Below are 15,490 nucleotides of genomic sequence, written 5' to 3' on the forward strand. Positions count from 1 at the left end.
ACACAGCAATTCTTAAGAGGGTGCCTAAATATACACTTCATATGCATTATGAAAAGGTAATATAATTACACTCAAATCAGGATTGATACTATAAATATGTGTTGCAGGCAAGTTCACTCACTGAAGTAATTGCAAGTTACATATACAATTCATCTTAATAAAAGCAAAATAATGCTGATCCTGGAAATCTGAAATAAACACAGAGAAACTCAGTAAGTCTGGTAGCATCAGTGAAGAGAGAAACAGAGTTAACGTTTCCAGTCCATTTGACTTGTCTTACACTTTTCTTCAGCCCAATTTGGTTTAGGAGTTCAAGGTTTCATTCTTTGTCATACAATAGTCTAAACTGTGTAAAACATTGCTCAATTTTTAAAATCCCCTTTCACCTCATCTAGTTACCTTGTTTTGAATAAAAAGGCAAAGCTGTTAAATACACAGCAGAAGTTTCAGTAATCAAATTATATTTAATTTCAGAAAATTCGAACAAGAAAAATGCAAGTTGTAAAAATGATGAAAATTTTATTTTCTCAACAACAATGGCATACAGATTAAAGTGTAAATTAAAAAGAAAATGCATGGACAATAGTTTACAAGCATCCTGGCTCTCAGAAGCTGTTAAAAATATTTGAATTTGCAATAAAGTAATGGGTTAGCAGCAGAATATATGTATCTCATATAAAGTCACAAAATATATATGCACTTACTGCTGTTTATCACAGTTTATACATTTTTGTAGTACAAGGCACAATAGCAGTTACATCTTCTGTAACAAGAAAATGAAGAAAGTACAGCGGACCAGTAAAATTATCCATAATATTTACATGACTATATACAATACCTTATTCTCTTAAAATGAATAGAAAATATTATTTTAACGTTATTTAAAAGACAAAAAGACAGCAATGAATTTTCATGCAATAAATTGTAGTATCACATCCTAAATAAAACAAACTATAAGTTAATGACTGATTATTAAGTAAATGAACAACAGCAGAAAGCTCACCAACAATCAGGGTTAGTTGGCAAGCGATATTTATTTTACTGTCAGCGCATGAGTCAGACTGACCATCCAGACAATAGAGTTATGGTCTTAACTCCAATAGTTCCAGAGGCATGAGGAATGGTGTCTTGTTGGTTGTTTTTTTTTCTTAAATTAAATTCAGAATCAGGATTAATAGTCTTTGCAGGGAAGACCGGATCAGAGGAAAACAGCAAGTATTATTAGAAAGCACCAAGCTAGGTGTAAAACATTGCAAAAGGATGAAAAAGCTAAGGGCAATGAATTCTAATTTTGAGATAGGAACATGGGAAAAGCATGAGAATATTCAGTCCCTCGTGCCTGATCAACTGTTCAGTTAGTCATGGCTGATTGATACCTCAATTAAATTTGATTCCCTTGCTTCCAAATCGTGTTTTCCTTACCTAATAATTGTTGACCTCGGGCCACAAAGATCGAACTGAATGAGCACTCATAGGCTTTTGGGAAAAGGATTCCAGATTTCTATTGTAACTGCCTGAATAAAAACGTTTGTGATTTAATTCCTAAATGGCCTAGCTCTAATTTTTAAAAGTTATATCCTCCTGATCTCACTTCCTGCAACAGAGAAAATAGCTTCTCTTTACTACACAATTGAATCCTTTCAGCATCTTAAACACTTCAATTAGTTCACCTCACAATTTTCTCTGATTTAAGGAATGCAAGCTAATACAACTATCCTTATAATTTAACCTGTTAAGCCCCATGAGACTCTAATGCAATGTGATTTCAACATAAGAAGCATGTCTTGTGTACAGAGTGATGTTTGTCACTCACCATCAAGGAGAAGTAAAGTTTACAGAGGATCATTGATCATTTGTTGACAACAGAAACAGATTAGAATCTTAGCAATGGAAAATAGTTTAGACTTGAGAATGAAATCACCTTTTAGGTGATGACGTTTTGCAGTATAAGAACAGTTCCACTATCTATGAGAACATTTGCTGCTTGTGTGAAATTGGACCGCAGGGATAACTAGAATTACTGAGAATAAACAAGAATTTGGCATGTAAAAGGAAGCAGATACTCTTGAAGGCATTCATTGCAACAGAGGTCCATTTCAGACTAAGGAAATAGTGAAGTCAAGAACATTAATTGATTTTTAAAAATATATAACAGTGAAAGCAAAATAAGGACTCTTTCCTTTATGAATAGCTAATCATCTAAAATTTACACTCGGGAAGGAGGCCACTTGGCCTTTTGTAATGGCGAGACTTCATGCATGTGCAAGATAAGAAACTAAGCAGTAGAATTGAATGCAACAAGATTTTTAATGCCCTTGAAAAGCACTGGCTGGGGGGGGGGGGGGGGGGGGGGGGGGGGGGAGGAATCATGATATATTTTGATTCAGCCACTGCCCCTGTACAGAACTAGTTATTACGTGCCCATGAACTGAAATGAGATGCATAACAAGTGAGGCAGCTCTTTCACGTGAACAGTACACACAAGCCTAAGAACCCCCCCAGTTAAGCGTCAAAAGATGGCCAAGAACCACAATATATTTACAAGTGATTTCAGAAACTAGTTTCTGTCAACAGAGCTTTAGTCTGAGGCTAAATAATGCTTCTGCTTTATCCCCTTGACAGTACACCGTGCTGATCTGTTGTCTAAATGGCGATGCATTCCTCTAGGAATCTTTGGAGAAACCCGCGGTACGATTCCATGGTCTAACTAGTTGGAATGGAAGGACTGTCAGGAATATTTTTATAGGCCACAAATTATTGCTCATCCCTAGTTTCCCAGAGAGCAGTTAAGAGCCACCCACATTGCTCAGGGTCTAGAATCACATGAAAGGCAGACCAAGCAAGATTGGCAGATTTCTTTCCCTAAAGGGCATGACTGAACCAGATGAGATTTTACAACAATGGCTTCATTTTAATTCTACTGGTTTAATGAATTAATTTTCCACCGTTTACCACGATGGATTCAAAACAGGTCACCAGAATGGTAGCTGAGTTTCTGCATTTCTAGATCAAGGACAATAGCACTATGTCATCATTGCCCTTGTTTCAGAAATTAGGTTTCAATTTTACAAAGTTTGATTTGAAGAACATAGGACTGTAATTCCAAGGTAATAAGGCAAACTATTCTTAGATTCAGTTAGTTGACGTTGTCCAAAATGTAAAAAATTGTTATTAATTGATTACTGCTGGATATTGCAAAGAAAATCTACAAAAAGCTATTACAAAGCTACAAAAAACTAAACAAACAATCTTAATCAATGGGTACACATTTTCTGGTAACACTACAAGGATTCTAGATCACTGTGGAGTACAACCAAACTTTAGTGTCATTTTACATATGGATAATGATCATTTTGATCCATGCAACAGGTATATTTTGTATTCTAAAACTTGGCTGGTGGTGATGGATGTTCTGTGGCCTAAATTATTACCAAGTATAAATAAACAGTTATCACTCTCATTTGTCCCACCACAGATGATGATGAATTTGAATTCAACAAAAAATAATCTGGAATTAAGAGTGTAATGATAACGGTGTATCCATGTTGATTGTGGGGAAAAAAAATCCATCTGGTTCACTAATGTCTTTTAGGAGGAAACCTGCCATCCTTACCCTGTCTGGCCTATATGTGACTCCAGACCCACAGCAGCATGGTTGACTCTTAACTGCCCTCTGGGCAATTAGGAATAGGCAATAAATGTTGGCCTAGCCAGCAATGACCTCATCCCAAGAATGAATTTTTAAAAAAGCACTTGTAAGAATCGGCAGAAACAATGCCATTTAAAGAACAAGCATTTTCTCTTAACAAAAGCATATTTGTAGTTAGAATGTGATGACTCTGAAGTAAGCAAATATCTTCTTACAATAATTCACAACTTGTTCACATTTATGTTGACTCAGAATCCCTATAGTGTGGAAGCAGGCCAGTCAGCCCATCAAATCGCTGGTTCCCTCAGGCAGCAGTGCTAACCACTTGAGCCACTGTCCCCAACCCCATGTCACTTTCATTTTTCACTCTAACATGATTATTGCACATTGTTAATCTGGCAGGAAATCATAAATCACGTTTAAAAGCTAGTTTGGGATAATTTAAAATGAAGCTTGAATCAGTGCTGATTGAAATCACACCATCAAGCACCATCTGAAGACACTGTCTCAGGTCATTTTCAGGTTTCATTGCAATTGGTGCTTATTTGTCAATTTATACTGACTAATATTATTTTGTGATCATTGTATTAATAACCTCAAATGAATTGAAACATATTGCTCACCCTTCCTATTAATCTACCAGAAATCCTTCAGCTTATGTCAGATCTCCACCTTACTCTTGAATCCTTCATGATTGCATTAAGTGATCTACACTGACATTAGTACATTTCTGATGCTAGGTACAATTTTTAACAACATAAGGTTCATGATGATAGAAGCACAGCACACACTTTGGAGTGAGAGTTTGATTTACTGAATTATGTACATTGTAGCCTACATCAGGCAATGGTCTTCCCATGGCTATCCAAAGAAGACTAGTGTACAAAAGTCTGTCTGGGTGACCAGCCAATCCCTCTTTCAACCTCTCCAGCTCACTTTCATCCTTTAATATGCTGCATGAGATATTAGGAGAAAGGTATAGAGGGGACCTCAGACGTAGGTTCTTTACGCAGAGAGTTGTGAATGCATTGCCAGCGGTGGTGGTGGAAGCAGAGTCATTAGGGACACTTAAGTGACTGCTGGACAAGCACATGGATAGCAGTGAATTGAGGGGTGCGTAGATTAAGTAATTCTATTTTACATTAGGATTCATCCTTGGCAAAACATTGTGGGCCAAAGGACCTATTCTATCAAACACACTGCTTTGATCAGTTTTTGATCGCATGTCCAAAACATGCAGACAATTCTTTTGTTTGAAAATATTTGCAAATTTTGGAACTTTGCATGCTAGTAAAGGTGCTGTATAAATGTAGATTGTGCAATGCTAAAACTACCAGTATATAAAGAAATGGAAACATGAAGATCTGATTTCAGTTCCAAAGTAGCTGGGAAACATTCAAAAATGGCACACTTTTCAGGTATGAAATAGCCAGTGAGCTCCTTACTATATAGCAACATGATAGCTCAGTAGAGAAGAGCACTTTCAATACACTCATTATTTATTCTGAGCAGACGGTGGAGGTTTAACTACACTCTAACGGTCTTTGAGAAATTAACAAACGTTGACCCTACCAATGACATTCACATTCATCCATGGATTTTTTAAATAGGTAAATGATGTCACACAATGGCTTTAGTGGGTGCACCAATTATGAAAGTGCTCACTTGCTGATTACATTTCTCCCAAATAACCCCGACAGTCTCATTCACACCGAATGATATTGTTTCTTTATTTGGGTAACAGCAAAAAAAAAGTTAGATTGGAAAGTTGTCAAAAGTTTGCAGACAAATTACACAGTCCTTTGTTGATTGGTTTGCTATTTGTTTTCAGGAATTCATGGAAAGATAAAATTCCAAAAAAGTGCGCACTAAGGAAGATGCAAGGAGGAAAGTGGTTTCTGAGGATGTACATGTCAGAGAGAACGTGAATAGAAGTTTTTCCATTTTAATTAGCCCAGCCCTAAAGAAAGTAAGTATCTTCTGGTTTTCTCATGTGCTTCATGAATGAATCTGCAAGCCCTGAGGAGTTATAACACTCACTGTTGGTTTATTCAGTTGTTTGGTGTCAATGCAATGCAGAATTTGTACTTAAGCCAATATGCTTTATAGCATGAACACATTTCTAGTCTAGTATTCTGCACTCATTGTCACAAAATGTCCCTGCTGACATATCCCAATGAGAATACTCCTGGACTTCTCACTGTTCAGTGAACATTGCAAGAAAACATGAATCAAAGCTAAAACACTTGATAATAGCTCCTGTAGTGGTATGCATTGCTTAATGGAACATGGTCCTGAGTAATTTTGCTGCAAACAGAGGGATACTGGTAAAGACAGTACAGTGATTACTACCTGTTGATCACAAGCCTCCATCCTGGAAATGGCTTTTCTAAAATTCATATCCAAAAGCTGGAAAATCACACAGAACAGGACACAGAGGTAAATAGCCCCAGGTAATATATAGTGCTGACATTAGAGTGCTATACTCTACATTTCTATTTGACTATTCTCCTCTCTACAGTCAATCAATACCAGACCAATTCTGCTACAACACTTTACATGGTTCACATATGGTGGACAAGTGTTGTATGAAGTGCTGCAATCTGTTCATTGTAACAAAAATGGAGGAATGAACACAAAAACATGTAACTTACATTTATTCTTATCGGTTGGATAACTACTCGTTCATAAATCGACATTTTTAATGTGGGTTTGCAGCTAGTAGTGTACCTGTGTTGTGTGGCTCATTCACATAAATTACTGCATTCCCAGTGCACAATTTCAGCTGCTGCTTTACAAACACTGCATCATTAATAACTTCTGTTTATTTTGTTGGATGTAGAGGTCTCTGGCCAGGCCAGAATTTAATTATCTATGCTGAATTGCCCAGAGGCAGTTAATAGCCAATCACATTGCTGTGGATTTGGAGTCACATATGGGCCAGACCAAGTGAGGGCCACAGTTTCCTTCCATAAAGGATAATCATGAACCAGCTGGGTTTTTAACAACAATTTCATTGTCATCGTTAGACTCTTAATTCTGGATTTTTCACGACATTCAAATTCCACCTCTGTCATGTCCCCTGAATGTGAATCTAAGTCAATAGCATAGGGAGAATACCATTAGGATATGGCCTTCCCTGCTCAGAGTTTTGAGTTCAAACTGGTATTGTATGGATGGAAGTAAACTTAAGAGTCTGTAGAAAATTAAATTAATAAAGAAGGAGAATAAAATCTTGGTCACTTTATATCTACGTTTTGGTCATGCTTGCTTGTATAGCTGAAGAATGATTTTCTATTGCGGGGTAAAGACTATGTTTGCATGACTTCTGGAAAAAAGTCCTTGGGATGGGCATAATGCTGAACAAGACTGGTATTTGTTAATCATCCCTCTGTGCCCATGAATTGGAGGAGGTGGCAGAATTCAAAAGGTATTTTGGCATGAGTGCCTACTGAATTCATGTATGTAAATTAATTCATTTTTGGATGAAACAACTAATCCTGCATCGATCGTTTTCTTTGTTTTAAAATAAAAGCGCAAAATATCCCTGAGCTTCTCTTCATACAATTAACCTAAGCAAATGGTGTTCAACATATTTCTCCTTCACAACTGATCCAGATGTTACAAAGAATAACAAATGGATAACATAAGGCAGATTAAGTGTCACTACAAACTATGCATTGTTTAATATTCTGGATCATGTACCAAACAATTATTCCCTCATGAATGTGGATTCTTCAAGATATTATGAAGCTACAACTCCCAAATCTATGCACCGCTCGCAAGTCCTTGAACGTATCACCAATTCAACATCTACAATATTCTGCAGTAACATACACTTCTTACATCACCATTTAATGCATCACGATACTCACAGCCACAGCATAGTTGATTCATGAAAATTTTCAATTTCAGAAATTGATCTTTTCCTTTTGTAGTTAATATTGCCAAACTAACATATATAATAAATATCATAGCATGGGACTTATCCATATTCTTGGCAACACTATTTGCAAATCTAGTCTATGACAAGTCCAAATAAGATCCTACATAACAGTGAAATTATTCTCCAATCTTTGTCAAAATTACTATTAGCACAGTTTTAGGGTACAATGGGCAAATTCAAAATTCGAATCTTTTTCTTTAGTCAGCTGATGTGCAAGTAGTACAGATAACATCAGGTGTAATATTCACCACTGAAGGCCCTCCAACAATTGTGGCAATGATAAACTCCAAGCATCACTGTGTCGGAAGTATCATCACCACATAGTTAACTCCTACTGTTATAAACAGCCGCAGTATTAGACCCACATGTCAGCAGGCCTGAAGTGGGCAAATCATTTCGTAGTTACAACACCAATAATTTACCAGCCTGTCCTGCTGAACTGCGACGTCACTACGAAAGGACTAACATTTCCCACAGGCTGAGGAAGAAGTCCAAAGTGATCCTTGCCAGATACAGTCTGGAAAAGCAGCAATTGTGCTGGGACTTCAGAGTATCCCGGTTGAAGTTTCTGCAAACTCATCCTCCCATAGGATCCTTCATGGAGTCCACTTTCTGAGCGAGCTCCTTAAAAGTTGGGCGCTGAGTTGACACAGTGTTCCAGCATTCCATCATTGTTGAATACATCTGTGGAAGGTGAAGCATGGTCAGGATTCAAAAATAGGTTTGAAAACATTGTTTCTCATTGCTACAATGCTGCTCATAAACAAATGTTTTTTCATTAAGTATGCAAGGCATCTTTTCTGCTTCCAATGTTCTATTAAAGTGGATTATTTCCCCCATCCTTCCTACTGATTACACAACCTCTTCAGTAAATATCAGTAACAGCATGCATTCATAAGATAGGTTTAATCTGTCATGGCTATATTTTAAGATCTGGCTGAGATGGTGACCCAATATTAACTTAATTAGGGATAATTCTTAACAATTCCCAAAGCAGCCTCTAAGTGAAACTGCCTATTTAGTAACTAGTCCTATGCAGTTAAATACAACATTGTGATGTTTGCTTTTGCCTAGTGACACCACGAGAGATGAAGAGATGTGGGAGGAGATTCATGCTGAGCAGAAACACCTCCACTGAATGTTGAATTGAATGACCCAATTCCATGTGTGATCTAAATACTGATTTAGTTCTGAAATATAGTCCAAGTTCATTGCTCTTATCTCTTGCAGGAGACTTGCTAAATCAGAATGATGTTCTGAAACTTGAAAGGGTTCAGAAAAGATTTACAAGGATGTTGCTAGGGTTTGAGAATTTGAGCTATAGGGAGAGGCTGAACAGGCTGGGGCTGTTTTCCCTGGAGCGTCGGAGGCTGAGGGGTGACCTTATAGAGGTTTACAAAATTATGAGGGGCATGGATAGGATAAATAGGCAAAGTCTTTTCCCTGGGGTCAGGGAGTCCAGAACTAGAGACCACAGGGGTTTAGGGTGAGAGGGGAAAGGTATAAAAGAGACCTACGGGGCAACTTTTTTACACAGAGGGTGGTACGGGTATGGAATGAGCTGCCAGAGGAAGTGATGGAGGCTGGTACAATTGCAACATTTAAGAGGCATTTGGATGGGTATATGAATAGGAAGGGTTTGGAGAGATATGGGCCGGGTGCTGGCAGGTGGGACTAGATTGGGTTGGGATATCTGGTCGGCATTGACGGGTTGGACCGTTTCCATGCTGTACATCTCTATGACCCAGACACAAAGAAAATCTCTTTTCCAGCTGTAAATTGATGGAACAGTTGAGTTTACATAATCTGCCCTCAGTTCCTGGATGGGTCAGACCCATAGGACACGCACTCCATATTTTGTTAGTAATCTCACTCACACATTTCTGCCAGCAGACATGACGCCCTCCTCTGCACCACACCTACCCCATCACTGCCATTAAACATTGCCCCAGGGGTGTAACTTGCTTGCTAGTTTTTAAAATCGGTAAATAATTACATCAAAGGTTACTCTAAATAACTATAAACTATTTCAGTAACAGAATTTAGCCTAATCCCGCACATTACTTTTTCAAATGAAAATACAATGATTTGCGCAAGATAGATGAAGAAACTAAAGAGCAAATGGCTTTATGTGCAATACCGTGTCAGAACAGCCATCTGGATTTGGCAGTCGTCTACCCTCTTTGAGTAGCTCGATCAAATGGAAGACAATCATCTGCCCTTGCTTATCACTGCCGATCATGCGCATGAATTCCTGAAAATGTAATTAAACAACACTAAATTGGATTCATCAAAAGAGAAATGTTAGAAAACTGGTTAACATTTAAGTGAGCAATATTTGTAAAGTACTGAAAAAGCAGTAAATAATGGCCCTGCTTTTCCAAAGACCAGACAGTTGTTGGAATAGTGCACACTGGGGTTGTACGTCAGGATCCTGCAGGACCTGAGACACAGCTGACTGCTGGAATTGCCTGGGAAAGGTGAAGGTCCTGAAGGGCTACTCCCCTTTCATCTAGGATACTCTGGTGGGGTGGGGGGGAATACTCCTTAACACTGGAGAGGGTTCCACTTCCCCGCTCGCCTGCCAACCCTGTGACCTGTGACCTGAGACCCTGAGCAATGCTGTCTGCCTGAAGCACTGACAACCCCCTTAATGTCAGCTTGGACATTCTTCTGAACTCCCCACACCGCCCCCCCCCTCCCCCTGCACCCCCCAACCCCAATCTATCCTGAAAGCACTCCAACTAATCTGACATGCTACCCATTTGGCACCCTCTTTGCCTGGCACTCTATCCATCGAATGAAACCTATCCCCTTAACCAACTGCTACGCTAAACACACTCATCTTTAGCAGCACCTTTCACAGTATCTGGTTGTGCTGCTGCACATTTAAGTCCCAAACATTGTGCACTGCCCACTCCACCTGGACAATCCTGCAGTCAGTGGGAGGAGGGACCTATTTTCAGCAGAGTTAGGCTCCGCATTCCTAAACAGGCCTGGATCAGAATTCACGGCTAGAAATTCAGAGTTTAATACCAACAGGGAGAAAAGAATTACGAGCAGAACATCCTGTGATTGCTACTCTCTGAACATCCTGGTCAATACGTAATAACGGATTTTCCAAACAGGCAGTAAACGTGCTTTACATTGTAAAATTTGCAAACTGTGAACAGTATTTCATGCAACAGGTAACATTAGTGATACAAAACAAAGCCAGTCGAGAAACAAGTTTAATTAGAAGTTGAAGCCTCACCGACGGTGGACTTTTGGTCTTCTCGCTGTATGTGAAAAGCTCATATAGCACCACTCCAAAGCTCCAAACATCTGAAGCCACTGAAAATTTGTTTTCCATTAGAGACTCCAGTGCGTACCTGTTTCAGATATTCAGAAAAATATCACACACTTAACCATCATAACCTGAGTGGTCTGCTGCACACTATCGAAAAATCCCAGCCAGCAATTTCTCTATTTACACTATGACTTTCTCTTCAATCCTCCAAATGTTGTGTGCCGTTTAAAGGCTGAGGCAATCTTCTCCTAGAGCTCTCATGTAGGCAGACTCAAGATGCACAGTAATGCCATCATTTTCCTATTTTTGTGGAAGCTCCTCACTGTAGCTATATGTAAGAACTCAAGAAATAAAGGCACAGACAGGTCATTCAAATACTGACTTGAACCTACTTAGCAGCTGAGCATCAATAACCTTCTAGGCAACAGAAATCTGTGGCAGCAGCAAGAGCAGGTAGTTCAAGATCTCCTCAAGAACAGGCCAAAGTGAAGGAGAATGAGCCGTTGTCGGGAGTGTGAGCCCAGCATGGCTCAGGACTTGAGAAAGACTATTGAACTTTTAATTTTGTATCTTTATTTTTCTACTTTGTACCTAAGATTTTGTAGTTAGGTACCTTTGTACCTAAGATGGCTCTGGGAATAGCAACATTGTACACTTTTCACTCTAGTTGTACTTGAGTACACGCGACAATAAAATATAATTAAGTGTTCGAACAAAGAACTTCCTCCTCAATTCAGTCCAAAATGGTAGATTCCTCCTTTTCCAGAAATTTTAACCCCCCCCCCCATTTATTCCCCAGTCAGGGTAAATATCTTCCTAACATTACTGTCAAACCCTTTAACTTTAAATGCCCTCATGAGATCACTGACTATGTCTCTAATCTGTAGGCACACCCAAATCTCTTCCGATAAAATAATCCACTTATTCCTGGAATAAGTCTATATTCAGTGAACTTTCATTGCTATCTCTCTAAAGCCAAATATCTCATTTTTAGGTAAGGAGACTGAAACTATATACTGCTTTTTAAGTGCAGTTTTAGCCAGTGCCCCTGATAATTACAATAAGATTCAACTTATCTACGTCAATCGTTTCTTAAAAAAGGCCAAAGTAACATTTGCTTTCCTAATTCCTTGATGTACTTGCATGTCAACGTCATGAGACTTCAAGGAGAGTACAAGGATTCAAAGTCACTCACAATGCTAAAACTTTCTTGAATCTTGAATATAGTTACAACTTTTAATCAATCTTTGGAATTCCTTGCCAGATGGTACATGGTTGACAATCCTTAAAGTTCGAATGGACAGGTTGCTGGTCATTGAGGGTTTCAAAAGATTTGGGGAGCAAGCGGGAAAGCAGAGATGAAGCAGAGGATCAGCAATAATAGCAATAAATGGTGGAGCATGCTCAATGAGCTATATGGTCTTACTTTTGATTTTTTTTTGAGATGAGGCTAGTCCATCAATTACATTGTTTACTGTTTTGTAAGTGACAGTGGTTTATTTGAAGTTTTGAAAGGAAAGGCAATGTCATATGAGCATGATATCTTGCATGCTCATAAAATGTGTGTTATTTTTGTTTGTTTACTCAGCATCCCTTACCTCACCCAATGTGCCTGCATCTGCAAGTCAGTTGCCTGTCTGACTCCCTAACCAGGACTATCCTTCAACTTTCCAATTCTTCCTGTGCTGTAGCTTCTAGCCCTCACTCATTAGAGCTTAAGCATTAATGGCTTGCAAGGGCTGCTCCTCCTTCCTGGGGCTACTGTTAATTATTTAATTTTTCTGTGGTCGTTGTTGAGTTTTACCCCTAAGTCACACTTCTCCCTCCCTGAAACAAGCAAACAGATTACTTTTGAAATACTCAGGATTTATAATGATTGACTTGAAACAACAACATTAAGTGTACGATCAACTCACCATTTTCAGATTCATTTTTCATTCTGTGCACAAACATGTTAAGAGGCAAGGATTTGTGCTGTGAAACTTATAGCTCATTACATGCATTGTAAAGTGACCAAACTTTCTCTGAAATTAACTTCTGTATAGTACTAATAGTTAATTACAGAATTTAGAAGGAAAAAAGCCCAGCCTTGATAGCGTTCAAATTAATTTCACTAAATCAGTTAGTTATTTTAGAATCAAATACAGAGAATGTTGAAGAAACTCAACAGGTCAACAGGTCTGGCTGCAGAAGAGTTTAGCATAGAAGATTTACTGGAGACAAAACGTAACCAGTTTTTCTCCAAAGATTGAAGTTACTTCAGCATTCGCTATTTATTTCAGGTTTACATCATCTGCAGTTTTTTCTTATCATTTGAGTTACTTCAGGATGTTTCTCGGCTTTACTTGTAGAAATGTGCTGACCATATCACTTGCATCAAGGCAGTTTGGGAACAGTAATAGGAGTAGGTTGCAATGTGCTGAAAGGCAGATTTTTAAAATTTGCTGCAGTTTTAACTTGGAAGTCACTGTGTGTGAATCTATCAAAACCAAAATTTTTCCATTTTTAAACAGCGGGCTCCTATTTGCTGTATTGCAAAAAAACTTTTACTGGATAATTCAAATCAGTTAATCCAAAATTTAATGGTAAACCATTTTGCGAAAAATGTCCTCATAGCATAAAACAAACATTATTTATTCTGGATCAGACTACCTAACAAGGTTGTGCAAGGCATATACCTCAGATTATTTATGGGCTTACCAAAAGATTGGACTTTCTCCTGGCTCTTTCACCTTGTAATATTCCTTGTCTTGTGGCAAGACTTTGGTCAAGCCAAAATCACCAATTTTCACCCTGTTCTCATTTTCCACGAGAATGTTCCGTGTTGCCAGATCTCTGTGTATATATCGCTTGGTTCCTAGATATTCCATTCCCTGTGAGGAAGCAAAACAAAAGTGCTTGCTATCGTTCACTCAGTGATGATTCCTTGAAAATGGTACATTTGTGACTGGTGTGAATATGCTAGAAATATGGACCACCTGCACACAATTTCGACCGCAAACCTCCCAGGACATTTGGGATTGTGCTTTATTAATCTTATGAAATGATAAGTAACTCAAACTCTCAGGAAATAAATGTCTTGTTGAGCAGGGAGCTTTGGCTGCCCCAATTCAAAACCAGAATCGGAAAATATTTTTGCCATAGGTAGGACAATAGAATTCAGGAACTACCATCTCCAAAAGGCTGTAGGCATTTAAGACATTGGACATTCAGATGGATAGATTTTTTTTTCCCAGTAAGGCTATGGACCAAAGGTGGGTAAATGCAGTGAGGCTGCAAATGAGCCATGACCTGCTATAATGATAGCCATTCAAGCCTGCTCTAAATGCTGTTTCTATAATGTTTCCGAAAAGCATCAAAACACCAGATTCAGTACATTTTCGTTCTTCACTGAAAATCAGGGCATAGCAAGACAGGGAAGAAGCTGAACAGAAATTTCAAATTTATATCAAGTCAAGATATAGAAAGGCTGCCCTCTTGTGGTATACAAAATCATTGATGCCATCTAGTACAAATTGCCCTTTCCAAGTTTATATGTGATCTGTTCACTTGCCCTCTGATACTCTTTTAATAGTTTGTGAAAGTGAATAGAAACATTCACAGAGGCTTGTTCTGACTGCACTCAGAGAAGGTTGGTGTACTTTTAATCAGCTGGGTCAGTGATGTAATGATATGCCTCTATAGCAGGTAGGACTTGAACCCAAGTCTCCTGGTTCAGAGGTAGGGACACACTGGGTGACAAAATGCAGACTGGGGGAGTGTTTTGCAGAGCTTCCACATTCTGTCTGCAAAAATGACCCTGAGCTTCCAGTCACCTGCCACTTCAGCACTCGACCATGTTCGCTGGCCAACAATTCTGTTGTAGGCCTAACGGGTTCCAATGAGCCTCAGTGCATACTTGAAGAACAGCACCACATTTTCCACTTGGGAACCTTGCAGTCTCTAGCCCTCAACATTAGAGCCTGGTTCTGCCCTTTCATATTTTTTTTTCACCCATCCCATATCCTGGTCATGTCACCACATGGGTTGCTTTCAGCAGAGCCTAATCAGTTCTCTCTCGGGCAACACTGTAGCTCAGCAGTTAGCACTGCTGCCTCACAGCGCCAGGGTCCTGGGTTTGAATCCCACCTCGAGCGACTGTCTATCTGGAGTTTGCACATTCTCCTAGTGCCTGCGTGGGTTTCCTCCCACAATCCAAAGATTGGCAGGTCAAGTGAATTGGCCATGCTAAATTGTCCACTGTGTAATACTAATATAGTGTTAGTTGCATTAGACAACTAGGGTAGGGGAATGGATCTGGGTGGGTTACTCTTCAGAGGGTTGGTGTGGACTTGTTGGGCCAAAGGGCCTGTTTCCATACTATAGGGGGTCTAATCTAAACTACGCTAAGCTCTCATTGTCATGTACTCCGCTTCTGACCTGGCCGACTCACAATAATCCCCTCATCTGCCTATCCCTTTCTCTCTGGATTCTGTCTCCAGCTTTGCACTCATCTCTTTGATTAACAATGAGAAAGCCACTAATTAATTGGAGTCCTAATTCTAGCCGATGACAGGACAATGGTGGCACAGTGGTTAGCACTGCTGCCTCACAGAGCCAGGGACCC

General features: G+C 39.1%; 1 protein-coding gene across 4 annotated transcripts in view; it reads right to left on the reverse strand.

Annotated features, from left to right (window-relative positions):
- Window positions 1-2,356: 2,356 nt before the first annotated feature.
- Window positions 2,357-15,490, reverse strand: part of LOC140487980 (tyrosine-protein kinase JAK2-like) — a 295,730-nt gene continuing 282,596 nt past the window's right edge. For all 4 annotated transcript variants that reach the window (XM_072587498.1, XM_072587490.1, XM_072587479.1 and 1 more), the window contains 4 exons: window positions 13,585-13,757; window positions 10,849-10,966; window positions 9,736-9,849; window positions 2,357-8,279 (listed from right to left, as the gene is read on the reverse strand). In XM_072587498.1, the coding sequence (XP_072443599.1) occupies window positions 8,172-8,279; window positions 9,736-9,849; window positions 10,849-10,966; window positions 13,585-13,757 (513 nt within the window). In that variant the 3' untranslated portion in view covers window positions 2,357-8,171. The remainder of the gene's footprint in view (window positions 8,280-9,735; window positions 9,850-10,848; window positions 10,967-13,584; window positions 13,758-15,490) is intronic.

This window comes from Chiloscyllium punctatum, chromosome 2 (genome assembly GCF_047496795.1).
Source record: "Chiloscyllium punctatum isolate Juve2018m chromosome 2, sChiPun1.3, whole genome shotgun sequence".
NCBI classification, from domain to species: domain Eukaryota; kingdom Metazoa; phylum Chordata; class Chondrichthyes; order Orectolobiformes; family Hemiscylliidae; genus Chiloscyllium; species Chiloscyllium punctatum.